The 22,096-nt window shown below is 42.7% G+C and overlaps 1 protein-coding gene across 1 annotated transcript in view; it reads right to left on the reverse strand.

Annotated features, from left to right (window-relative positions):
* The window catches only part of LOC138283523 (mucin-2-like), a gene marked incomplete at its 5' end in the record, with an annotated part of 528,362 nt that overhangs the window by 139,589 nt on the left and 366,677 nt on the right, over nt 1-22,096 (reverse strand). Inside the window, 3 exons of the mRNA XM_069221463.1 lie at nt 281-379; nt 6,819-6,947; nt 9,627-9,667. Of these exons, the coding sequence (XP_069077564.1) occupies nt 281-379; nt 6,819-6,947; nt 9,627-9,667 (269 nt within the window). The remainder of the gene's footprint in view (nt 1-280; nt 380-6,818; nt 6,948-9,626; nt 9,668-22,096) is intronic.

A 22,096-nucleotide genomic window follows, 5' to 3' on the forward strand; every position in this document is an offset into this window, starting at 1 on the left:
CATGATTTTAGTTGCTATATTGCAGGACCAGCAGTGAACCAGGTTTCAATTTCAATATTGTGATTTACTGTGGGTTTATGTTCCTCCAAATTTTCCAGTGAACAGAGACAGACCTATTTGTTGCAGGCATTACAAGATTACACACTATGATGCTTTTCAGTTTATACTTCAAGATATGCAAGGGCAAAAATTATGCATTTCTACCTCTTCTATTTCACCATTAATGGCCCACTTATTTGACATTTTTAGGTCCACAAAATTAAGTTTTGTTCATGCATACCTTAATAACTTGAGTGGTGTAGGCAGTGGTTTGTAAGATACATGCCACTTGAACACATGTACCGCAGCATTTCGTTGGTTCCATTTTATATATGTAGCCCTGTGTTTCAGAAATGAAATAGAACAGGTCAATTTTAAAACTAGCATTAGTAATATTTTCAGTACATTGAATATTTATTCGATGGAGCTGTAAAGAAAGAAGTGGAGTCACAATCTGACACACAGAGGGCCTCATTTACAAGGCACGTTGCACAAGGCTGCCCTGCACCACTGGTAAAGGGCAGAAATGCACCATATCTACAAGATATGGCACATTTCTGTCCTTTCGCCTGCACTGGTGCACAAATTGCTGCCTAGTACCAACATATGCACTCTTGAACCATGGTGCAAGGATTCCTGCATTGGGGGGATGATTGTTTTTGAGCAGGAACGGACACCTTCCTGCACAAAAACAATCAGAAGAGGTGTTTTCCTCTTTCCATGTGTCCTGCAGGATGCAGGACACAAAGAAAGGGGGAAAATGGGGAGAAATAAAGATATTTCTCCCCGTTGCATCATTCTTACACCACCCCTTAGATGGCGTAGATATCTGACACATTCCTACACTTGTATTTCTTGGAATGCATCAGATTCCTTTGGGTTTCATGGTTGTTGCATGGGAACTGCACCACCGGAGCGTCAACAAAAATGGCACTCCAGTGGCGCAGTGTGCCACTAGGGCCTCGTAAATGAAGTCCAGAGAGTACTTAACTGATACTGAAATCTGGGAAGAGGAACAAAGAAGACACCAGAGATTTGAATTGAAGCTATGGTGAAAAAAGATGCTTATTACGAAAAGAAGAGACAAACAAGTCCTTTACCTATGGTAATAGTCTTGCTGGTGCATACTCTTTCTAATTGCAGATTTCTCACTGTTAGAATATCTCAGGTGGCAGACTGTGGCCAGTTTTATCGTCATTTCTTGCAATGCAAAGCAGCAAGACGACGCGCTGAGCTGTGTCAAATGGAGAGAGCAGGAATGCGCCATTAACATATGGTGCATTCCTGTTCTCTCTCTCTCTGCACAAATGCACTTGTGGCTGCCAAGTGCTAACATAGACACCCTTGCTTCATGGTGCAAGGATGCCTGCGCTGCAGCTAGGACACCTCCCTGCACAAAAACAATCCTTACAGGCATTTTCCTCTTTTTAAGTGTGCTTCAAAATACAGCACATGTAGAAAGAGGAAATAACAAGGAGAAAAAAACTATTTCTACTTGTTACACCTCACCTAGGCAAGTATATGCATTTTGACACATTCCCAGGCTTATTACTCTTAGTAAATCTAGTAATGCTCCAAAAACCAAGAGTGGATGCATGGGAACACCCACACTCCACCAGTGGAATGTCGTTCCCATGCAGAGTAATGAAAGGCAGTGACCTGCTCTGTCTGGCGTTACTCCAGATATACTACGGCACTCAAGCCACACAATGTGGCTCTGTGGCATAGTCAGTCTGACTCAAGGGCTTGCATTGCCTTTTATTGCCTTGCATGATGCAAGGGTAACTCAAGCCTTTGACAAATCTGGGGCTGGATCCGAATATTTTTCCCAGTGATGGCTCCTGTGTGCCAAAAGATAGCTCCATATGGCTCTGCAGCAATCACTTACTGCCTCAGATGTAATGGAGCAGGGTCACATATGTGTGCCCTTCCTGCATATTGGCATCAGTTTCATACTCTTTCACCTTCCGGTCCAAGAACCTTAATAAGTTGCACCAAATTCAACTCCATAGAATGGGTAGTAGGGAAGGGAAAGAGGAACCTGAGGTTCGATAGAGTATGCACAAGAAAAAGTATTACTTAAGGTAAGTTACTTCTTTATTGCACGGGGACCTCTAACCTTACATTCCTCATCTATAGAAAATATACCGTAGCTGTACATCCCACAGGTGGACAGCCAGTAAAGTAGACTCAAACAAGGAAACCTTCCAGGAGAAAGTGGACACATATCCCTCTTTGCTGGCTGTCAAGGCATTAGTGCTTTGTGAATTTTTGTACTAATGCCCATGTTGAAGCTTGACAGAGGTCCAGGACAGGCACTTCACTTTCGCAGTTGTTCTACTTTGGCCCTGGTGAAATGGGCCTCTAGGATTTCAGGCAGCACCTTGTTATGCAATACATAATATATCTCTATACAAAGCACTTTCCACTCTGACATAGTCCTTTTAAGCTCCACTCTCCCCTGATCACACATGCAATGATCCATTGAACTGTCAATATAAAACTTAAAGGCTCTTCCACAGTCAAGTCAGTGGAGTCTCCTATCCTCTTTCAAGGGGTGCAGAGAAGTGAAGAATGAGGTAGGAAAATAAACTGTCTGACAGAACATGGTGACACTTTGACAGGAAGGGGGCAAGAGTTCTCAGCACCACCTCTTGTGGAAAGAAAGTAGTGTAAGGAAGTTGTACTGACAGTGCCTTCAGTTAACTCATGGGGCATGCAACAGTGATTGTGGTGAGAAAGACAGACGTTGTTTGTCAGAGTTCATAGGGAACAACTATGCATTAGCTCAAATGTTATGAACATGGGGACCAAACTGAGTTCTTTCTATGGCAAGACAAAAGGTTTAAATGAAGCATGTCAGTCAGATGTTTTAGAAAGTGCATCACGAAAGATGACTTGATATAGGGAAGTCTGATGTGGCAATTGCAAGAATCGACAAAAGGGTTAACATGTAATCCCTCACAAACCTTGCTGGGCCAATAAAAAAACACAAACAACAAAACTTTAGAAATTTGAAACACCAGATCTAGATGAAAGGTCCCACACCAGACCACAAACTTGTCCCTTAGTCCTGTGTACATTGAATGTGGTGAAAGGTGTCTCACTATAAGGATGATATCCAATAACTGGGAAATCAAAAAACCTCAGCTGTTACCTCTCTTGATGCTGACAAGGAAGGCAGTCCTCATGAGGTATGACTAATGTTCAGGCTCAAGGGACTTGGGTACCAGAACCCTCAACGCAAACCGGGCCTTCAAGATGACTTCCACCTGGTCTTTGCTGATTTTCTTCAGACCTCATTACAGGTAATGATGGGAATGCATACAGGAGACCTGTACACAATTGCAGATGTAATTTGTCTTCCAGTGAACTCTAGCATAGAAAAGTTTGACAATGTGCATGTTCAGCAGTGGTGAACAGATCTAACGATGGCAGGCCCTGCTGCTCAAAGATGCTTAATGCTACATCCAGATGGAGGCGCTATTCATGGTCCATCAGCAGAAGCCTGGTCAGTTCATCTGTTCAGGCACTGAGGATCCAGCATGTGGGTGATCACCAAAATGGCTGGTCCATTTATCTCAAAAGGTGCAAAGCCTCCTGATACAGGGTACAGAACCCCACTCTGTTCTGCCTGTGACAGTACAACATGGCATTGTGTTGTACATGAGGACCTGCACCAACCTTCCCCTGATGTTTGGGAAGAAGGTTTTCAGGGAGAGCTGGATTTCATGAAGCTACAGAACATTAATATGGTGCTTGCACTCAGTTGGAGACCAGAGGCTTTTGAATTCCACCTCTTCCACTTGACCCAATCAACATCCCTCACCACCATGCAGTTTGGTTGGGGAATTATGGGTGACCTGCTGCAGGTCAGGGTTGTGTTTGTCCACCACCACAAAAGATCCTGAGCCAACTTCTGAGATACTAGGATGGATGCAGCCTTGGTGCTGGGCATAGTGAAATCTGCATTTCCGCTAGCAGGCTTGCATATACCATGGTACTATTTTCCAACATGGAATGAAGCCTCATGTCAATGTTTGCTGCAAAAAGACTTTTCCCACTGGAAAAAAACACAAGATTGCACATGACACAAACAATTGCTTGTGTAAGGTGTGCTACATACTTCCTCTTCTCTTGCAAAAGAACGTTTACCCAAACAAAGTCTCAGTTACTGGACAAGTTGTAATCTCAGTCATTTTGCATAACAATTGTAATGAGAAATGTCAGAAAATATGTAAGATTATGCTGGTGTAAATTACATTTTGCCTGGGCTAATTAAGAGAGTGGTCATCATTCAGAGGTAGTTTACGACTGACTGAGTGAGCCTACCTTGAGCAGTCTGTCATCAAGGTACAGGCATTCATGTATCATTGACTTCCAAAGATACATTGTGACCACTTCCCACTCAAGGGGCTGAGATAAGGCCAAACTGCAGCATGCCAAACTGGAAGTGATCAGACCACCCTGGAACCTTTTGGTAGGTTATGAAACATATACTCCCTGTCAGTTCTTCCAGTCTCCAAGATGCAGAGTAGAAGGAATAGGCACCTGAGTGAGAATTCTGTTCTTGTCCATTCTCAAAAAGGTGTTTAATAACCAGAGGTCCAGTATAGGTCTTCGACACAAGTAAGTAGTACGAGGGGCATCCCAGTCCCTCTCATTCTACCACATATTCCATGGTACTCTTGGCCCGCACGAAGTTGATGTCCTACTTTAAGAATGAGGCATGATCTGTTGAAATTTGATCTGGCATGGAGAAATATGAGGCAGGCAAGGAACAAAATGTGAGGAACTTCTCCTTTGAAAAATCTGCAAAACCTAACTGTCTGATGTGAAGAATTTCCAGATATATATGAAGGAAATGGGAGATCCTGCCCTCTACCAGCTGACTGTGGGTCTTCAAAGGTCTCCCTGCAGCTCAAGCACTGAGTCAGTCTTTCCATAAAAAAATCTAGATCTATCAAGTGACATGTCCATGCGCGACACCTTACATCCCCAAAAACTGCAATCTCCTACTACCAAGATGGCAGCCAGTTTAGTACATATCTTGCTGCATCCAGTCCATCCTGACTCTTTTGGACGAGAGACACAGTGGGAGTGATTCTAACTTCGGCGGGCGGCGGAGGCCGCCCGCCGAAGTTCCTCCACCAAAATACCGCTCCGCGGTCGAAAGACCGCTGAGGGTATTTTGGGATTTGCCCTGGGCTGGCGGGCGGCCGCCAAAAGGCCGCCCACCAGCCCAGGGCAAATCAGCCTTCCCACGAGGACGCCGGCTCAGAATTGAGCCGGCGTAGTGGGAAGGTGCGAGGGGTGCAGTGGCACCCGTCGCGTATTTCAGTGTCTGCATAGCAGACACTGAAATACTTTGTGGGGCCCTCTTACGGGGGCCCCTGCAGTGCCCATGCCATTGGCATGGGCACCGCAGGGGCCCCCAGGGGCCCCGCGGCACCCCCTACCGCCATCCTGTTCCTGGCGGGAGTCCCGCCAGGAACAGGATGGCGGTAGGGGGTGTCAGAATCCCCATGGCGGCGGAGCGCGCTCCGCCGCCATGGAGGATTCTGCTGGGCAGCGGGAAACCGGCGGGAGACCGCCGGTTTCCCGAATCTGACCGCGGCCGAACCGCCGCGGTCAGTATGCCCTGCGGGGCACCGCCGGTTTGTCGGCGGTGCTCCTGCCGACCCTGGCCCCGGCGGTCTCTGACCGCCGGGGTCAGAATGACCCCCACTGTGTTCTTTAATGATGGCTGGCAAGATCTTTCTGACCATTTCCCACAAAGCATGGATGTACCTGCCCAGCAGTCACACCACATTCTAGGAGCACAGCGTCATACTAGCTGACAAAAACACATTTTTTGCCAAATGTGTCAAAATGCTTTGATTTACTCTCTAAGGGGTTTGAAGGAAAGGAATATGGATTCCCCTTACTAGTCAATGCTCACACCACAAGACTTTTAGGCGTAGGGTGTTTTGTCAGATACTCAGATTCACCAAGGGCCACTCTGTGTCTTGTGGCAAAGAGTCAACTGATAGGCGGAGTCAAGCATGTTTTGATCAAGTGCACACAAGGAGGTCCTTGAGTTCCCCTTGAAATGTTGCCTTAGGATCTAACAAAGATGTTTGTGAGTCTTTCTTCCCATCATGGCACATTTTCAACGTCAACTTCTTTGAAGACTTCGAGAGAGAACGGGACTTTTTGTCTGAATAGCTCTGTTATAGGGAATGTGAGTGGTCCTGGAACATTGAGCGGGAGTAAGACCGCTTGCCTTCTTCTGTCTGATTGCAATTCAGGTGAATCGGGGCACATTTTTCACACAATGTTGAGCTGTAACTAGTACCTAAGAATGAAAGACACACATCGTGTGAATCCATAACTAACATCTGCTTCCTCTAGTCACAGTCCAGATTGAATAGTTGTTTTTGGGTGAGACATCATCTCTAGAACACTGCCGGAAACGTTTGAAGTCATAAGTGCACTGGGAATGCTAGGAACAGAGCTCCAGATCAGCATCAAGGCATTTGGAAAAAAACAGAGCTGACATCAATGAGCAGAAGTGGCACCTGTATGTGGCCTATTCTGATACTTCTGGGGCATTATAGAATTGCTATGAAGCCACTCAACACCACATATGGCATGCAGGAGTCATTGTTGGGAGAACTTTCGGTGTGCAATCTGGCACCTGTGATATTCTAACGGTGAGGAATCTGCAGTTAGACGTATCCATCAGAAAGATCACCTAAAAAGGCAAGATAAAGATGAGTAAAATAGGAATTATTCACCTGCTGGCAGACTGTAAAACATTTGATAGGTTCACACTTTACAAGATTCAGTTGGGTGACTGGGTCGACTTCATCAGAGCAATAACACTCTGAGCAGGGCTCAGTGGCTGTGTAAACAAATGCTCCGAGCTGAAGAAAGATAATAAAAATACAATGTTATAAATATAAAAAAGTTAACTCATAACGAAATAAAAAATAGAAGGTTTCTTCCCTTTTCCATTACACTAAAGTCTGTCACTTGTCAGGCAATACATTGTTCACCTCAATGCACCAAACACTGCTGCATTGCTAGTACTCATTAATACAGAATACCTCAAGACAACTGAGATAGCAAAATGTGGACTTTTCCTTCCTACTACAGTTTACTTCATTTACTGAAAAATGGACCAGTAGATATCCATTATGTATTTGACAGTTACTTTAAAGGGCCATCCGAAGAGAGGTTATCTTGGGCAAATATTCCTCAGGTTCTAACTTTTTCTGGGCCCTGCACTCATTGTACATAATTTATTTATAGATCTGGAAGCAGGATTGCCATGTTTAGCACAGATGAGGATGCTAACATTGATATGCTTCTAGATATCTTCAGTTGCCATGTTTTTTCTTTCTCTAGGGGAACATTTATTTGAAATTAGAAATAGGTGTTCATGCTCTATACAGCCCCTTTGTAATTACTGACCCTGGCACCTCAGAAAAGACTGAATTGAGATGCCTTATATTGTCCTCATGAGGTATCTGGGGAGTGCATTTTAAGGAGTTTTAGATTTGGCTTTAGTGGTATATAAGATTTCCCTTCTCCAATGTGGCTCTTGAATAGAATAACTATTCTTAGTGGGTTATTGGGATAGTTAGGGCTTTCCCTCCAACTGAATGCTTTGCCTCATTAGACCTCATCCCTCTCCCGGTCAACAACACATAGACAGTTGCTCCTGATAGTTTATATATTACATATCAAAAAATGGCAGCATCCACTTGTAGAAAATGACGTTCTCCAATAAAGCCAAAATGGCAGCTTTTCAGTTTGTGGAACATTATCATATTGATTTACAGTAAAATGTGGATGCTTTTGAAGGTATCACAACATAGTAGTAGAGGAAGTATGATAAAATAAGATAACTATCACATTAACATTATTACATAACTACCAAAATCAACATAATTAACATAACTGCCAAAAACACATAATTAATTAACGTAACTATCAAAAAGAAATATTAGCATAATTACCAAGTTCACATAACTACCAAAATTAACTTGACTACCAAATTAACATAACTACTAAAAACACAAGAAATTCCTAATATGAGGATAGCCATAAAGAAGTCTTGCATCTTCCATTCCAACATGAAATCTTTGATACGTTGATATAGTGCAGTTTAAAAACCATCAAGAGGAAGTGAACATTCAAACTTAATTGTGGATTTATTATTTAATTTGCATAAAGTGTCTTTCAAAGACCTTCAGTTGAGAAGTCAACCTCATGGGCATTTGATGAATAGAAGGTCTGAATCAGTGCCAATGAACGCTGTAAGAGCGAATGCCCAGAGTTTTGGTCACAACATCATAATACAAATTAAAAAAGCTTTCATCCAGCTCTTTCAATATCTAGGAAAATCATAAAGGTCATGACGTGCAACAGTTCCTAGAGTGCTTGGGGACTGGACTGAACTGCGATTTCCTTTGAGAGTTCAGCTCTTATGTTCTCTCCCGACAAGTGCTTCCATCATGGCCATTTAAAATACAGAGGAAGTTAAACATTTCCCTCTATCTGAGTGCTTGTCTCCACTAACTGCTAATTTCAATATAGGACAAATAGTTACACCCTGTTGGTTCTAGGGGTCCATGGATTCATACTGCAAATATTCGTAAAGGCAATTAAAGCTAGTCAACTGCCACTGTCCTCAGAGGGAGCACAAGATCTACTAGCAAGTAAGTCAGGATGAAGAGAATCCCAATGATGAAACATGCCACTAAGGCGGATGAGAATTTGCATCGTCTTAAATAAAATTATTTTGGGGGGTTCGGATAGATCTATCCAGTAAGTGTCTTTAATTGAACATAGGATTGCCAGATTCTAAACTGCTGAAACTGCCATTGTGCCACGTCTACTTTAAAACTCTCATCACACTTCAGAATCACAACAATGTGCTTCATTTATGCTCTCCTAACTGCTGATATATATGTTTGTAAAGTTTGTTCACTGGTATTTACATCCTACAGCCTTTTCTTTCAAGCTCCCTGTACCCCAGCACAATTTTCATACAGTTCATTTAAGAAAATCCTCTCACTTTGCAGCCAAGTAAGGATCAGACTCCACATTATATGACTAAGCAGCAATTTGCCAGAAGACATAGGGCCTGCTTTAGAGTTTGACAGAGGGGGTTACTCTGTCACAAATGTGATGGATATCAAATGTGACGGATATTCCGTCTGCTTTATTATGATCCTATAATAGCTTGAGTAAACAGTAACACAGCGGACGGGAGTAACCCATCAGCCAAACTCTAAATCAGGCCTAGAGTCTAACATTTGACCCTTTGCCTTTGAACAAAGTAAATGGAAAAGATAAATATAACATTTTAAAGAATCATTATTACTCAGTTTCCTTTTGAACACCAGCATGGATATTTTGAGATGTGCTGCAGCACACCTCACACCCTTACATCAATCACCTATGCTTATAAATTGTAGATTGGACATCCACTACAGTTTGATGGAGTGCCCTGTTGGACACAATCTAAATAAATTCCATGGTATTGTAAAATAACTAATAATCCTTAGGTCATGATGCTGCATTGTATGTCTTACCGGATATTCCACATTTTCTACAAGACAGACTGGCTTTCGGGCTGTTGAAGAATAAAAAGCATTTGCATTAACAGAGCTGTAATTAACAATCTTGTATACTTCACTAGAATTATACATTTTTATGTTGAACTGTGGGTGACAAAAGAACAATACCTTCCTATATACAACCACCTATCAAACAAGTAATATAGATGTCATTTGATTAAGTGTGGTCTGATTCTAATAACTGTATCACTAACCAGGATGTGTGACACCTATGTGACACATGCTGGTACAGGCAGCAACTCCTGATGCTAACAGATCTAGAGCTTTTGGGTAGATTTACTAAAATGTCATTCAGCATAGCAACAAAGGTGTTTGTGCTACATTGAATGAGAGGAAGAGCCATATCTCTTAAGATGGCTGTAAAGAAAATGGGTTATTAATTGTTCAGGATGTGAGGCTTGAACAACTAATAGTTACGAATTTTCCCTTCACTAGGAACTAAGCACCCCATTGTAGCATTTGACTCTCTCAGGGTAGCGAAGCAGAGTATTCCAAGGAGTACTTGAGGGAGGTGGTTTGTTTAGTAATCACCATTTGTTGGCAAGCAATAATGACTATTAATAATTCCCCAGGCAGTGCAGTGTCTTTGAAAAAGGATAGGTACATTTATTACACACACCCTGCTAAATACTATACTGTTAGAAATTGGGTCTTTGGTTGGCAGTCAGGTTACACCCTGTCCAAGCAAGGACCCTCACTCTATTCAGGGTAAAAGAGAATCACCCGCAGCTACCCCCGCTTAGCCCCTTGATAGCTTGGCATGAGCAGAAGGCTTAACTTCAGAGTGCTAGGTGTAAAGTATTTGTACCAACACGCACAGTAACTTAATGAAAACGCTACAAAATGACACAACACGGGTTTAGAGAAATAGAAAATATTTATCTAAACAAAACAAGACCAAACGACAAAAATCCATAATACACAAGTCAAGTTATCAATAAAAATGCAAAAAGAGTCTTCATGTGATTTTAAATACAACGCTAACGCTGTTAGAGTGAAAATGTACCTTTGGCGAGTCAAAAATAACCCTGAACGGGCAAGTGAGTGTCAAAAAGGGATTGCAATGTGCTGATATCACTCACAAGCAAGACCTTGTGTCGTTTCTCCATTCATGCGGTCGGCATGCATCGTTTCTTTTCTCTGCAGGAGAGAGATGGGTCAATGACCCGAAAACCCTACACCGCGGGTTGTGATCTCACCAGCCTCCTTCAGCGATGCTGCACATCGTTTTCCTAGCTCCGAGCAACTGCAGGATAGCTTCACAAAGCACAGTCATAGGCAGGGCAGCTCTTCTTCTCCAGCTCTTCTCCAGGCAGAGGTTCCTCTTGGTTTCCAGATGTGTTCTAAAGTCTGTGGTTTTGGGTGCCCTTCTTATAACCAATTTCTTCTTTGAAGAAGGCATATTTCAATGCAAACTCTCTCTTGAATGTGAAATCCTGCCTTGCCCAGGCCAGGCCCCAGACACACACCAGGGGGTCAGAGACTGCATTGTGTGGGGGCAGGCGCAGCCCTTTCAGGTGTGAGTGACCACTCCTCCACTCCCTCCTAGCACAGATGGCTCATCAGGAAATGCAGACTACACCCCAACTCCCTTTGTGTCACTGTCTAGTAAAAGGTGCAACCAGCCCAACTGTCAAACTGACCCAGACAGGTATTCCACAAACAGACAGAGTCACAGAAATGGTTTAAGCAAGAAAATGCTCATTTTCTAAAAGTGGCATTTTCAAACACACAATCTTAAAATCAACTTTACTAAACGATGTATTTTTAAATTGTGAGCTCCGAGACCCCAAACTCCTCATATCTATCCGCTCCCAAAGGGAATCTCCACTTTAATCATATTTAAAGTTGGCCCCCATGTTAACCTATGAGAGGTACAGGCCTTGCAACAGTGAAAAATGAATTTAGCAGTATTTCACTGTCTGGACATATAAAACACATTACTATATGTTCTACCTTAACCATACACTGCACCCTGCCCTTAGGGCTACCCAGGGCCTACCTTATTGGTGTCTTAAATGTAAGAAAAGGGAAGGTTTAGGCCTGGCAAGTGGGTACACTTTGCAATTGCCAAGTCTAATTTACAGTTAAATACTGCACACACAGACACTTCAGTGGCAGGTCTGAGATATGATTACAGAGCTACTTATGTGGGTAGCACAACTAGTGCTGTTGGCCCACTAGTAGCATTTGGTTTACAGGCCCTAGGTACCTCTAGTGCACTTTACTAGGGACTCACTAGTAAATCAAAGATGACAATCATGGATAAACCACTCGACCATATGATTTACACAGAGAGCATTTGCACTTAAGCACTGGTTAGCAGTGGTAAAGTGCTCAGAGTTCAAAAGCCAACAGAAACAGGTCAGAAAAAATAGGAGGAAGGAGGCAAAAAGTCTGGGTATGACCCTGCAAAAGGGAAAATTCCAACACATACCTTATATTGAAATACATAGGCAGATTGAAAATACCTTAGGTAACATTCTTCAATCACATTTGACCACTGTTCGGTCATGGCCCGCAAAATCAGAGTACCCCCCCCCCCCCCCCTATGCTAGAAAGAATATCACAGCATAGGAGAGTATAATTTTTAAATACAGCAGGCCTGCAGCTTTGTCAGGTGGTCATCACAGCATCATATCAGGCAAACATATTACTTTATTTAAGAGGTTTCCTCATTAAAAGGCTAAAAACCAAATCACAAATAATCATTATATCATCATAATCAATAACCATGTAATCATTAATATTAATAACCCATGTCAATGTTCATCAAAAGCCAATATTAGCCCTATATGGTTAATGAAGCATTTAAAACCATCATAACATTAATAAAGGTCTTATTTAAATACCTTAACACCAAATAAAATGCAGCCACAAAATTAATCCCTAGAGAGTGCTCCACTGTCAGACAGACGAACAAAAGTTCTAACTTTGGAAAGCTTTATAATAATGGCTCAAATCCAGGGAGTATGGGGGGGGGGTCATAATTTCCTTCGTCCACTAAATGTAGGGTGACTTTTGTAAACCTTTTAATGATGTCTGCTTTGACTTCTACAGCTCTTAAGCACTTTGTTAAACATAGTGGGGGTGCCCCTGTAGTCCATGGGGCACCACAAAAGGATGAAAAACATGCAAATAAGCCTTTCTTGAGGTAAGATGAGAGGCACTCTTAAGGAGAAATTAATATTTTAGCAGTGGGTCTCCTGCTGTGTTAAGGAGCCCGCGCATATTTTCCTCTTTAAAAGAGGGGTGCCCGGTCCTACCCAGCCATCCCTGTCCTTCATTTCATTTGGGCCGCACAGGGAGCCAACTCCCCTAACAATCTGCCACAGTCCTCACCGGAACGGGAGCTGGTGGTCTTCCTTTCCTTGCCCGGTCCAATGCGGACAGGGTGTTGCATCTTGTGGAGGCTGCACTGTCCCCCTTAGACATAGGCATGTGGCCCAGGAGTCAGGCCCATGCCATTGAAGGGATCAGTGGGTATTGGAGGTGAGGGCACTGCCAATGGTGTGCTGCAGCTACGCTTCCTCCGTCTCATATTGTGTTGGGGGGCCGGGCTCCTTTTTCTGTGATCTAGGGTGCATAACAGTGCTACCCCTTCATCCCTTGTCAGGAGCCCAGGGATGGGAGTCCATGGTCCCCCAGACCTCTTGGGAGAGAGCACCCATGTACACACCCTCTCAGGGTCATGAATTATCAATCATGCTGCATGGATTCCTGGGCACTAGCCCTCCCTGGGGTATAGTCAAAGATACAGTGGAGCCTCACAGGCTCTATTGCTGGAAAAGCGGTCAAAGGTCAGGATAAAAAAAATCTTTAAAAATAGATAACTCAGGCCATAATGGGGCAATTTTACCCATCCTGAGCTGCTTTTACTCCTGGTGACAAGCACAAGCTATCTTGAGCATTTCCAGGATTGTCATCTGGCTCCTAAAAGGATGCACTTTGCAGGGAGTCTGTTTCACTGGCTCCCTGTGCCAGCCTTATCGTCTGCTGTGCTCTCCACAGGCCTCATGGCCTCCTGGTTGTTTTGCAGGACACCCTAGAGGGCAGTGGAGTCAAATTCTCCCCCGAGCTGGTCCACTAGGTGTGTGTAAGAACCAGCCTCACTTTTGTGATGCAAACCCGACACTGAGAGGTGCTAAGTATATTCTTTGTCCTTTAATTAATGTTTTCAGTCCTATGTCATTTAGGTTGACCATCACTGTCATGAACTTGGATCCCAATTATCTTGTTACATATACACATTTGGGTATGACTTTGACTGAATTTGATCTTGGCACAGATTCCCATTTGGCTATGACTTTGACTGGTTGTTGCACTTCCATTTGAACTTCCCCCCTCAATGGTTCATTCTGTAGACATGGGAAGACATGGACAATGCAGTGATTGTTGACATTGTAAAATAACTAACATTGTAGACAGAATAGCTATACATTTTGTACAGTCCTTTAGATATATCACCTTAGTAAGTGTTATGATGAATAGGCTTTAACGCTGTTGTTAAAATGATTTATCTTTTTTATTGTAAATCAAAGCATGTTTACTTCTAAATCCTAATCCCTAATTCCTTCTTATTTTATCTCCTAAAATGGGACTGGGTGGGTACTGCAGGTGGCGTATGTCATTAGCTAGGTAGATGATGAACTTTAACACTATAAACATAGTGGAATACATCAAGTCCATCCTGGACAATGAACCTTATTTAGAATTTGGCAGTATTGTATGCCTACCATCTTGTGGTTCACGACCTCATTTAAAAAGTCAGGATACCTGCAGGGTGGCATCAGCTGGCTCCATTATCAGCGACCATTCCCAAGTGGTCCATCCATCACCAGAATGCTGGGCCAAAGTAGTAGTTATACCACTCTAGTTATCCCACTCTAGTTACCCAGACTGGTAAAACTAAAAATTGCTGTCACACACAAGGAAAAATCTGTTTTACGGAAACAAACTCCTGTTTGTGGAACAAAACATTTACTATTAAGCGCATGAAACCAACAAGGCAGCAGCTCACATTTATCTGTTCCTTCAGTACATCTGCCACTCCTGCAGGTGGTGCAACTCTCACTGTGACAGACCACTAACTTGGCAGGCTAGTGGTCCCTAGCCACACTGTAAATGATTTTCTATAAGCCAAATCTATGCTGTACAATTTTACCTGAATACATGCACAGGAAAACTATGATACCAATAAAGAATTCCCCTTTCTTGTACACCAAACTAAGATGAGCTGATCAATGTATTTCTTACTAAACAAAATCATCATTGATGCAAAATTAGGAATAAGCAACATATAGAGTCTTGAATGGAAAAAGGTCAGGACCCTTCCACAAAAGATGTAACACAGCCCATGATATTTAAGCTTTGTTTTTCAGATTTATGTAATTGAACTAAATCAACAAGGGGATTGGAGGTGCATGGCCAAGTTGTCAAAGATAGTCACTGCCTAATTCCTGGTCTTCGCTCAGCCTTGGAATTATCCAACCTACTGTTATGCTGGTCCTACTTTGTTAATGGGACTGTGTGTTTGGGACGACAGGACAGTAAAGTGTGGGAGACTGAGACTATCCACACAGTTACCAACTCTCGGCCTACCTCTTGGCTAGCTCAAAGTGCCTCACCCAAACCTCCAAGCCCACAGGGGTAAAAGGTGATTATGGCAACCTGAACATAACACTGGGTCTCCTAGAGAAGTTGAGGAAACAGACTTTATTACTTTCATATTATCACTCATGCATACCAAGGCAAGACAAAAAGATGCAAGATAAATGTTCAATACATTTATTAAAACGATCACAATCTAGCATATAAACAGTTATCTGCAATAATTAGCCAGATGAAATAAAGCAAGGTAATCAGCATTGTGAACATGGTGAAGATGAATAACCAGGTCATGATGTCTGTAGTTCTAGACTTTCTACAGGTTCCTACATAACCCTAAGTCTATTCTGAGAGCATAGTGGTTGTAACCCTCTGCCTGGCCCGATCTAGGCTATTAACCCCAGCCCCATATCTGAAAGGAGTGTCAGGAATCAGCCTCTGGTATGGATGACAATCCTTTCAGGAAGCTGACAGATCAGCGCCAGCCAAGCTACATGTCACACAGCATGTGTCCCAGGATCATGGTGGCTGGAATTCCCCTCAAACCCCTTGGGTCAGTGCACTGTTTAAATAATAAACAAAACTACATTGAAAATGTAGTTCCAATTCAATGTTGTGTCTAGGTGGTAGAGGCTGTCTTCTGAATGAGTAACATAAACTAGCATATTATGTACCACGTTCCATAACCTTGGACAAAAAGTACTAAATATATGTTATGCAAAGGCTAACTAAACAACCAGCTTGTTCTTTGCTTTTCTAGAATGAATGCAAACTGCTAAAATGTGTAAAAGCCATTGCTGAAAAGCAGCCTTACTGAAATGAATAAAATGTGAAAAATTATGAATAAAACATTAACTGAAAACCAAAGCTAAAACATGGGTGACCAGCACGAGTCTTAGAGTACCTCACAACACTTATTCACCCTCAAACATAGCCATTCAGGAATGAATTTGATAAACTGCCACCACAAATCTCAGGAAAATACATTCTAGGGCTTTCTGGAATAAACAGTCACTGCAGAGGGGATTTGTGGGGCTGTCTGAGGCCCACTACAAGATGACGGGCCCTTCTAAATTTCAACCGAACAAGGTAACAGAGGGCAGCTGACAGAGAGGTTGGACCTCCATGAATACAGTGTCCCAGGAAAGAGAGGAACTGGGCCCTGCAAGATTACCAAGATAGTGAAACAGCAAGCAGACATGAGGTCCCACATCAGAGAGCTGAAAGGTGAGGAGCAGCAACAGGAATCTGGGGCAAAGTCAGCCACAATGTGTGAAACAGAACCCCAAGCCCAGAATGGGAATGTTGAGAGATGAGTGCAGGGTAAGGAGAGTGGTCCTCAATCCTCAACACACAGGAACATGGGGTTAGGTCCCTGGTGGAAGAGCCTTTGGAAGACATATGATAACAAGAGCAGCAGAAATGAGCCTTAAAAGGAAAAGAAGTGACACCGCATCAGAAAGTGGACCAAGATAGGCCCAAGGTAGCAGCACAAGGTATGGAAACTGAATAAACCAACCCAGTCCCTATCTTAGTGCTGTGCAGGAGCCTGAGGCTGGAAATGTAAAACATCTGGAGAACATGAGTGGACATAGCAACAGTGTCTTACAATGAGTGATGGCATTCCCAGGTGGGTTTGGACCAACAGCCATTACCAAGTACGGCCATGCAGGGCAGAGAAACACAGTGATCTTAAAAAATCAGTTGAAGACAGTAAGCATAAAATATACTTCAGTCTTGCTACTCCACCCAGGTCGGAACTAGACTACTAATTACAACACAGTTTTCAGGTGACAGAAGCAGGTCCCAAATATCATTCCCTTTAGTCTTCACTCTTGCGCCTGCAGAACCCTGAAAGAAATAACCAGTGGAATGCTTACACTGCAGGGGGAGAGAAAGTGGCCTCACGTAGGCAGTCGGCCTATCAACGCACCCAAATCTAAAGAGTCAGTTGCACACCTACAAGAGAGAAATCTCTTCAATCACCCTTTCTCGAGGGGGCGCACCTGAAACTCTAAAAACGAGGCGGCCAACTCTGACTGGGCGGCCACCTGTCTCCATACAGGAACATCTAGGAGGAAGTCCAAACTCCAGAAAAGTGACCTAAGGAACTGGAGAGGGTGCAGGCAAGATAGTGGCAACCTACACCCAGTGCCTGGGTTAAGTCACACACTATCCACAACTACACAAAAGAAGGGGCAATGTACCAGGCTCCTGGGTCCTTTGTGAAACTGTCAGCTACAATGGCAAGGGCAGAGCCAGGAATGCTACAGCAATGTCCACTAACGAAAACAGAGACTGAAACAGATGGCATAGGAGGTAAAGAGTGGGGGTCTCTAGCAAGTTTCTACCATTAGCTTCTCAAGAAATCAAAAACAACATCAAAGCGTAAAAACAGAACTATTTTCAGACCTCAAGGAAATCCAAAACACGGTTCTAGACCTAATTGATAGGTTCAACACCCTAGAAACCAACACAGATGAACAAGTGGAACATTACAAAACCATTCAACCATGAATAATATTACTACTTGAAAACAGCACATAATTCCTCCAGAGCAAATGTGAGGAATTGGAGAACTGCTCCAGAAAGAACACAATTCACATATGAGGTATCTCAAGAGAAGTTGAGCCAAGAGATATTAGCAACTATATTGAAACTCTACTGGAACGGCAAGACCCTGCATTAAACTGCAGAGACAGAGCATATCAAGGCATCCCAGTAAGTCCAAATGAAAGTTAGCTCCAGATGTCTTGGAGCACATCCACCACTTATTAATGGGTAAGGCAAAATTATGGAATTGAGGGGAGTATTTTGTATACTACATTTCAACCAGTAACAGTTATTTTACACTCCTGGGACCACATATTCAGATGGGCCCATCTCTTGTGGCTTACATTCGAGTGGTAGGGGGTAACAGGTAATATCCTCCATAAAAGAAGCATGAACGAAATATGCTTCAAATTGACCCAGTAGGACAAATTGAGAAAATCTATGTCCCATGAGCACAACACACATTTGATGAGGAAAGAGGCAAGAATGGAAATAAGCCAATGCCTGAGGAGATCATTAAATGCTGGGAAAGGGTCTTGTAGCACCAACAAAGATCTACTGTAAGATACCCCAACTGACGGACAGCGACAACCTAGCCATAAGAAATGAGAATATGTCCCCAGACAAGACATAATGAGATAAGTGGGGGTGGGGCTAGGTGGCGGGGGCACGGCAGATACATCATACATCATATATATCCTAAAAACAGGTAGACATACTACAATGTACGATCCAGTGCAGGCATATTTTGCAAAGATGAAATTGAGAGAAACATGAATCAAAGCATAAGCTGACTTTAGTTCTATGAGTTGGACAGAGGAGTGAGAGGGTGCGAGGTTACATATCCACCAAATCTGAAGTACCTTACAGGCACCACAGTCAACCTTAATGCAACCACCAGCAAGATACAAGACCACAAGCAAGATGAGGGTTCACTCAACCTAGGCTCCCCCACACAATTCAAACAACAATGAGACTTTGAGCTGCATGAGAGGTTTAAATAATACCTCTACAGAGTAAGCATTATAGGAAACTGAGGTGCATGGAGGCAGATATTTGTATGCCAACCAAACCAACAGCAGTTAGGGGTTAACTAAAGGCCTTGAAAATTTATAGTGGGAACTTTGCATTAGCAAATAGATGATTTCAATATCATGAGGAAAGGAATAAGGCAACCACACACGGGAACTCTGGGCATGTCTCGCTCAGAGCTATATCATACAGATAGATAATGAAAAGGCCATACCGCAAATATATGAAAAAGAGAAGCTAACAACATTCCACTCATTCTATCAAAAGTTATGAGATAGAATACCGGATACATACGAATTAGACCATTATTTAGATGCAACTTCCCACATCTAAGCTAGATAGAGACTAGTTTGAAGCATCTATGACAAAGGAAGGGATCGCAAGAGCCATTACAAATCTGCAACCAACTAAAGCACTGCAGCCTGACAACTTTATCACCACCTTCTGCGAAACAGTCACCACCTGCTATTAAGCACACTGACAGAAACCTTTAATACACTTGATCGGGCCAGGGAATCACACCCACAATAGAAGATTCCATTTCATGGATAGGGAAGCATTGAAAGGGCCCTACACTCTCTACATCATATGTACTTATTTCATCCTTAAACACTGGCTTAAAATGATTTCCTGAACATCTGGTTGGAGGCCTTACTACCCTATCTGATCCACACAGATCAAGCTGGCTTCATTTTAAACTGCACCACCTATAAGAACACTAAACAACTTTTCACTCAATTGACATAAGAACACAAACAGGGCATAGAGGTGATACTCCTGTTTTTAAAAGTGGAAGTGGTATTCTCGAGGATCGGTTGGGGGATGATAATGGCTAAACTTAAGAGATGTGGATTTGGAAGTAATTTGAGGTTTTCAATTGCCTTTCTTCTTTCTTTGCTCCCAGAGCAAAGTTCAGACTAAATGGAAATGTGTTGGACTGGATCCACTTTGGGCAAGAACAAGACAGGACTGGCTCTTTCCCCCTATTATCTGTTCTGTCTTTAGAGACCTACTTGCAAAATATCCGGGAACATTCCAACTTAAAAGTATTGGGTTCTGACAGGACATGGTTAATGAGGCTGCTTCATGTTGACAAACTGTAGTCCATTTTGAGGGTGAGTCACACTAGAGTTGATAACCATAAATGATGAGTTTCAATTGTTTTCCAACTAAAAAAGATAACCATGACCTGGCCCCCCATTGTGACAAAATGTTTCTCTGTGAATTTCTCTAAACTTTCTAAACAAATTATAACCTTATAAGCAAAGATAACTATAACTTACTTTTAACAATGTTTTTTTGTTTACTTATGGGTTGGTGGGCTTGGCCCTCTCTGCAGGTAAACCCCAAACTGCCTTCATCCCTCCTGTTTGCTGTACTTGTTTTTTGATGGCTTTCTGGATTCCGTGCAATTCTTCTTCTCCAGCTCTTCTCCAGGCAGAGGTTCCTCTTGGTTTCCAGATGTGTTCTAAAGTCTGTGGTTTTGGGTGCCCTTCTTATAACCAATTTCTTCTTTGAAGAAGGCATATTTCAATGCAAACTCTCTCTTGAATGTGAAATCCTGCCTTGCCCAGGCCAGGCCCCAGACACACACCAGGGGGTCAGAGACTGCATTGTGTGGGGGCAGGCGCAGCCCTTTCAGGTGTGAGTGACCACTCCTCCACTCCCTCCTAGCACAGATGGCTCATCAGGAAATGCAGACTACACCCCAACTCCCTTTGTGTCACTGTCTAGTAAAAGGTGCAACCAGCCCAACTGTCAAACTGACCCAGACAGGTATTCCACAAACAGACAGAGTCACAGAAATGGTTTAAGCAAGAAAATGCTCATTTTCTAAAAGTGGCATTTTCAAACACACAATCTTAAAATCAACTTTACTAAACGATGTATTTTTAAATTGTGAGCTCCGAGACCCCAAACTCCTCATATCTATCCGCTCCCAAAGGGAATCTCCACTTTAATCATATTTAAAGTTGGCCCCCATGTTAACCTATGAGAGGTACAGGCCTTGCAACAGTGAAAAATGAATTTAGCAGTATTTCACTGTCTGGACATATAAAACACATTACTATATGTTCTACCTTAACCATACACTGCACCCTGCCCTTGGGGCTACCCAGGGCCTACCTTATTGGTGTCTTAAATGTAAGAAAAGGGAAGGTTTAGGCCTGGCAAGTGGGTACACTTTGCAATTGCCAAGTCTAATTTACAGTTAAATACTGCACACACAGACACTTCAGTGGCAGGTCTGAGATATGATTACAGAGCTACTTATGTGGGTAGCACAACTAGTGCTGTTGGCCCACTAGTAGCATTTGGTTTACAGGCCCTAGGTACCTCTAGTGCACTTTACTAGGGACTCACTAGTAAATCAAAGATGACAATCATGGATAAACCACTCGACCATATGATTTACACAGAGAGCATTTGCACTTAAGCACTGGTTAGCAGTGGTAAAGTGCTCAGAGTTCAAAAGCCAACAGAAACAGGTCAGAAAAAATAGGAGGAAGGAGGCAAAAAGTCTGGGTATGACCCTGCAAAAGGGAAAATTCCAACACATACCTTATATTGAAATACATAGGCAGATTGAAAATACCTTAGGTAACATTCTTCAATCACATTTGACCACTGTTCGGTCATGGCCCGCAAAATCAGAGTACCCCCCCCCCCACCTATGCTAGAAAGAATATCACAGCATAGGAGAGTATAATTTTTAAATACAGCAGGCCTGCAGCTTTGTCAGGTGGTCATCACAGCATCATATCAGGCAAACATATTACTTTATTTAAGAGGTTTCCTCATTAAAAGGCTAAAAACCAAATCACAAATAATCATTATATCATCATAATCAATAACCATGTAATCATTAATATTAATAACCCATGTCAATGTTCATCAAAAGCCAATATTAGCCCTATATGGTTAATGAAGCATTTAAAACCATCATAACATTAATAAAGGTCTTATTTAAATACCTTAACACCAAATAAAATGCAGCCACAAAATTAATCCCTAGAGAGTGCTCCACTGTCAGACAGACGAACAAAAGTTCTAACTTTGGAAAGCTTTATAATAATGGCTCAAATCCAGGGAGTATGGGGGGGGGTCATAATTTCCTTCGTCCACTAAATGTAGGGTGACTTTTGTAAACCTTTTAATGATGTCTGCTTTGACTTCTACAGCTCTTAAGCACTTTGTTAAACATAGTGGGGGTGCCCCTGTAGTCCATGGGG

Source organism: Pleurodeles waltl, chromosome 3_1, assembly GCF_031143425.1.
Source record: "Pleurodeles waltl isolate 20211129_DDA chromosome 3_1, aPleWal1.hap1.20221129, whole genome shotgun sequence".
Lineage (NCBI taxonomy): Eukaryota > Metazoa > Chordata > Amphibia > Caudata > Salamandridae > Pleurodeles > Pleurodeles waltl.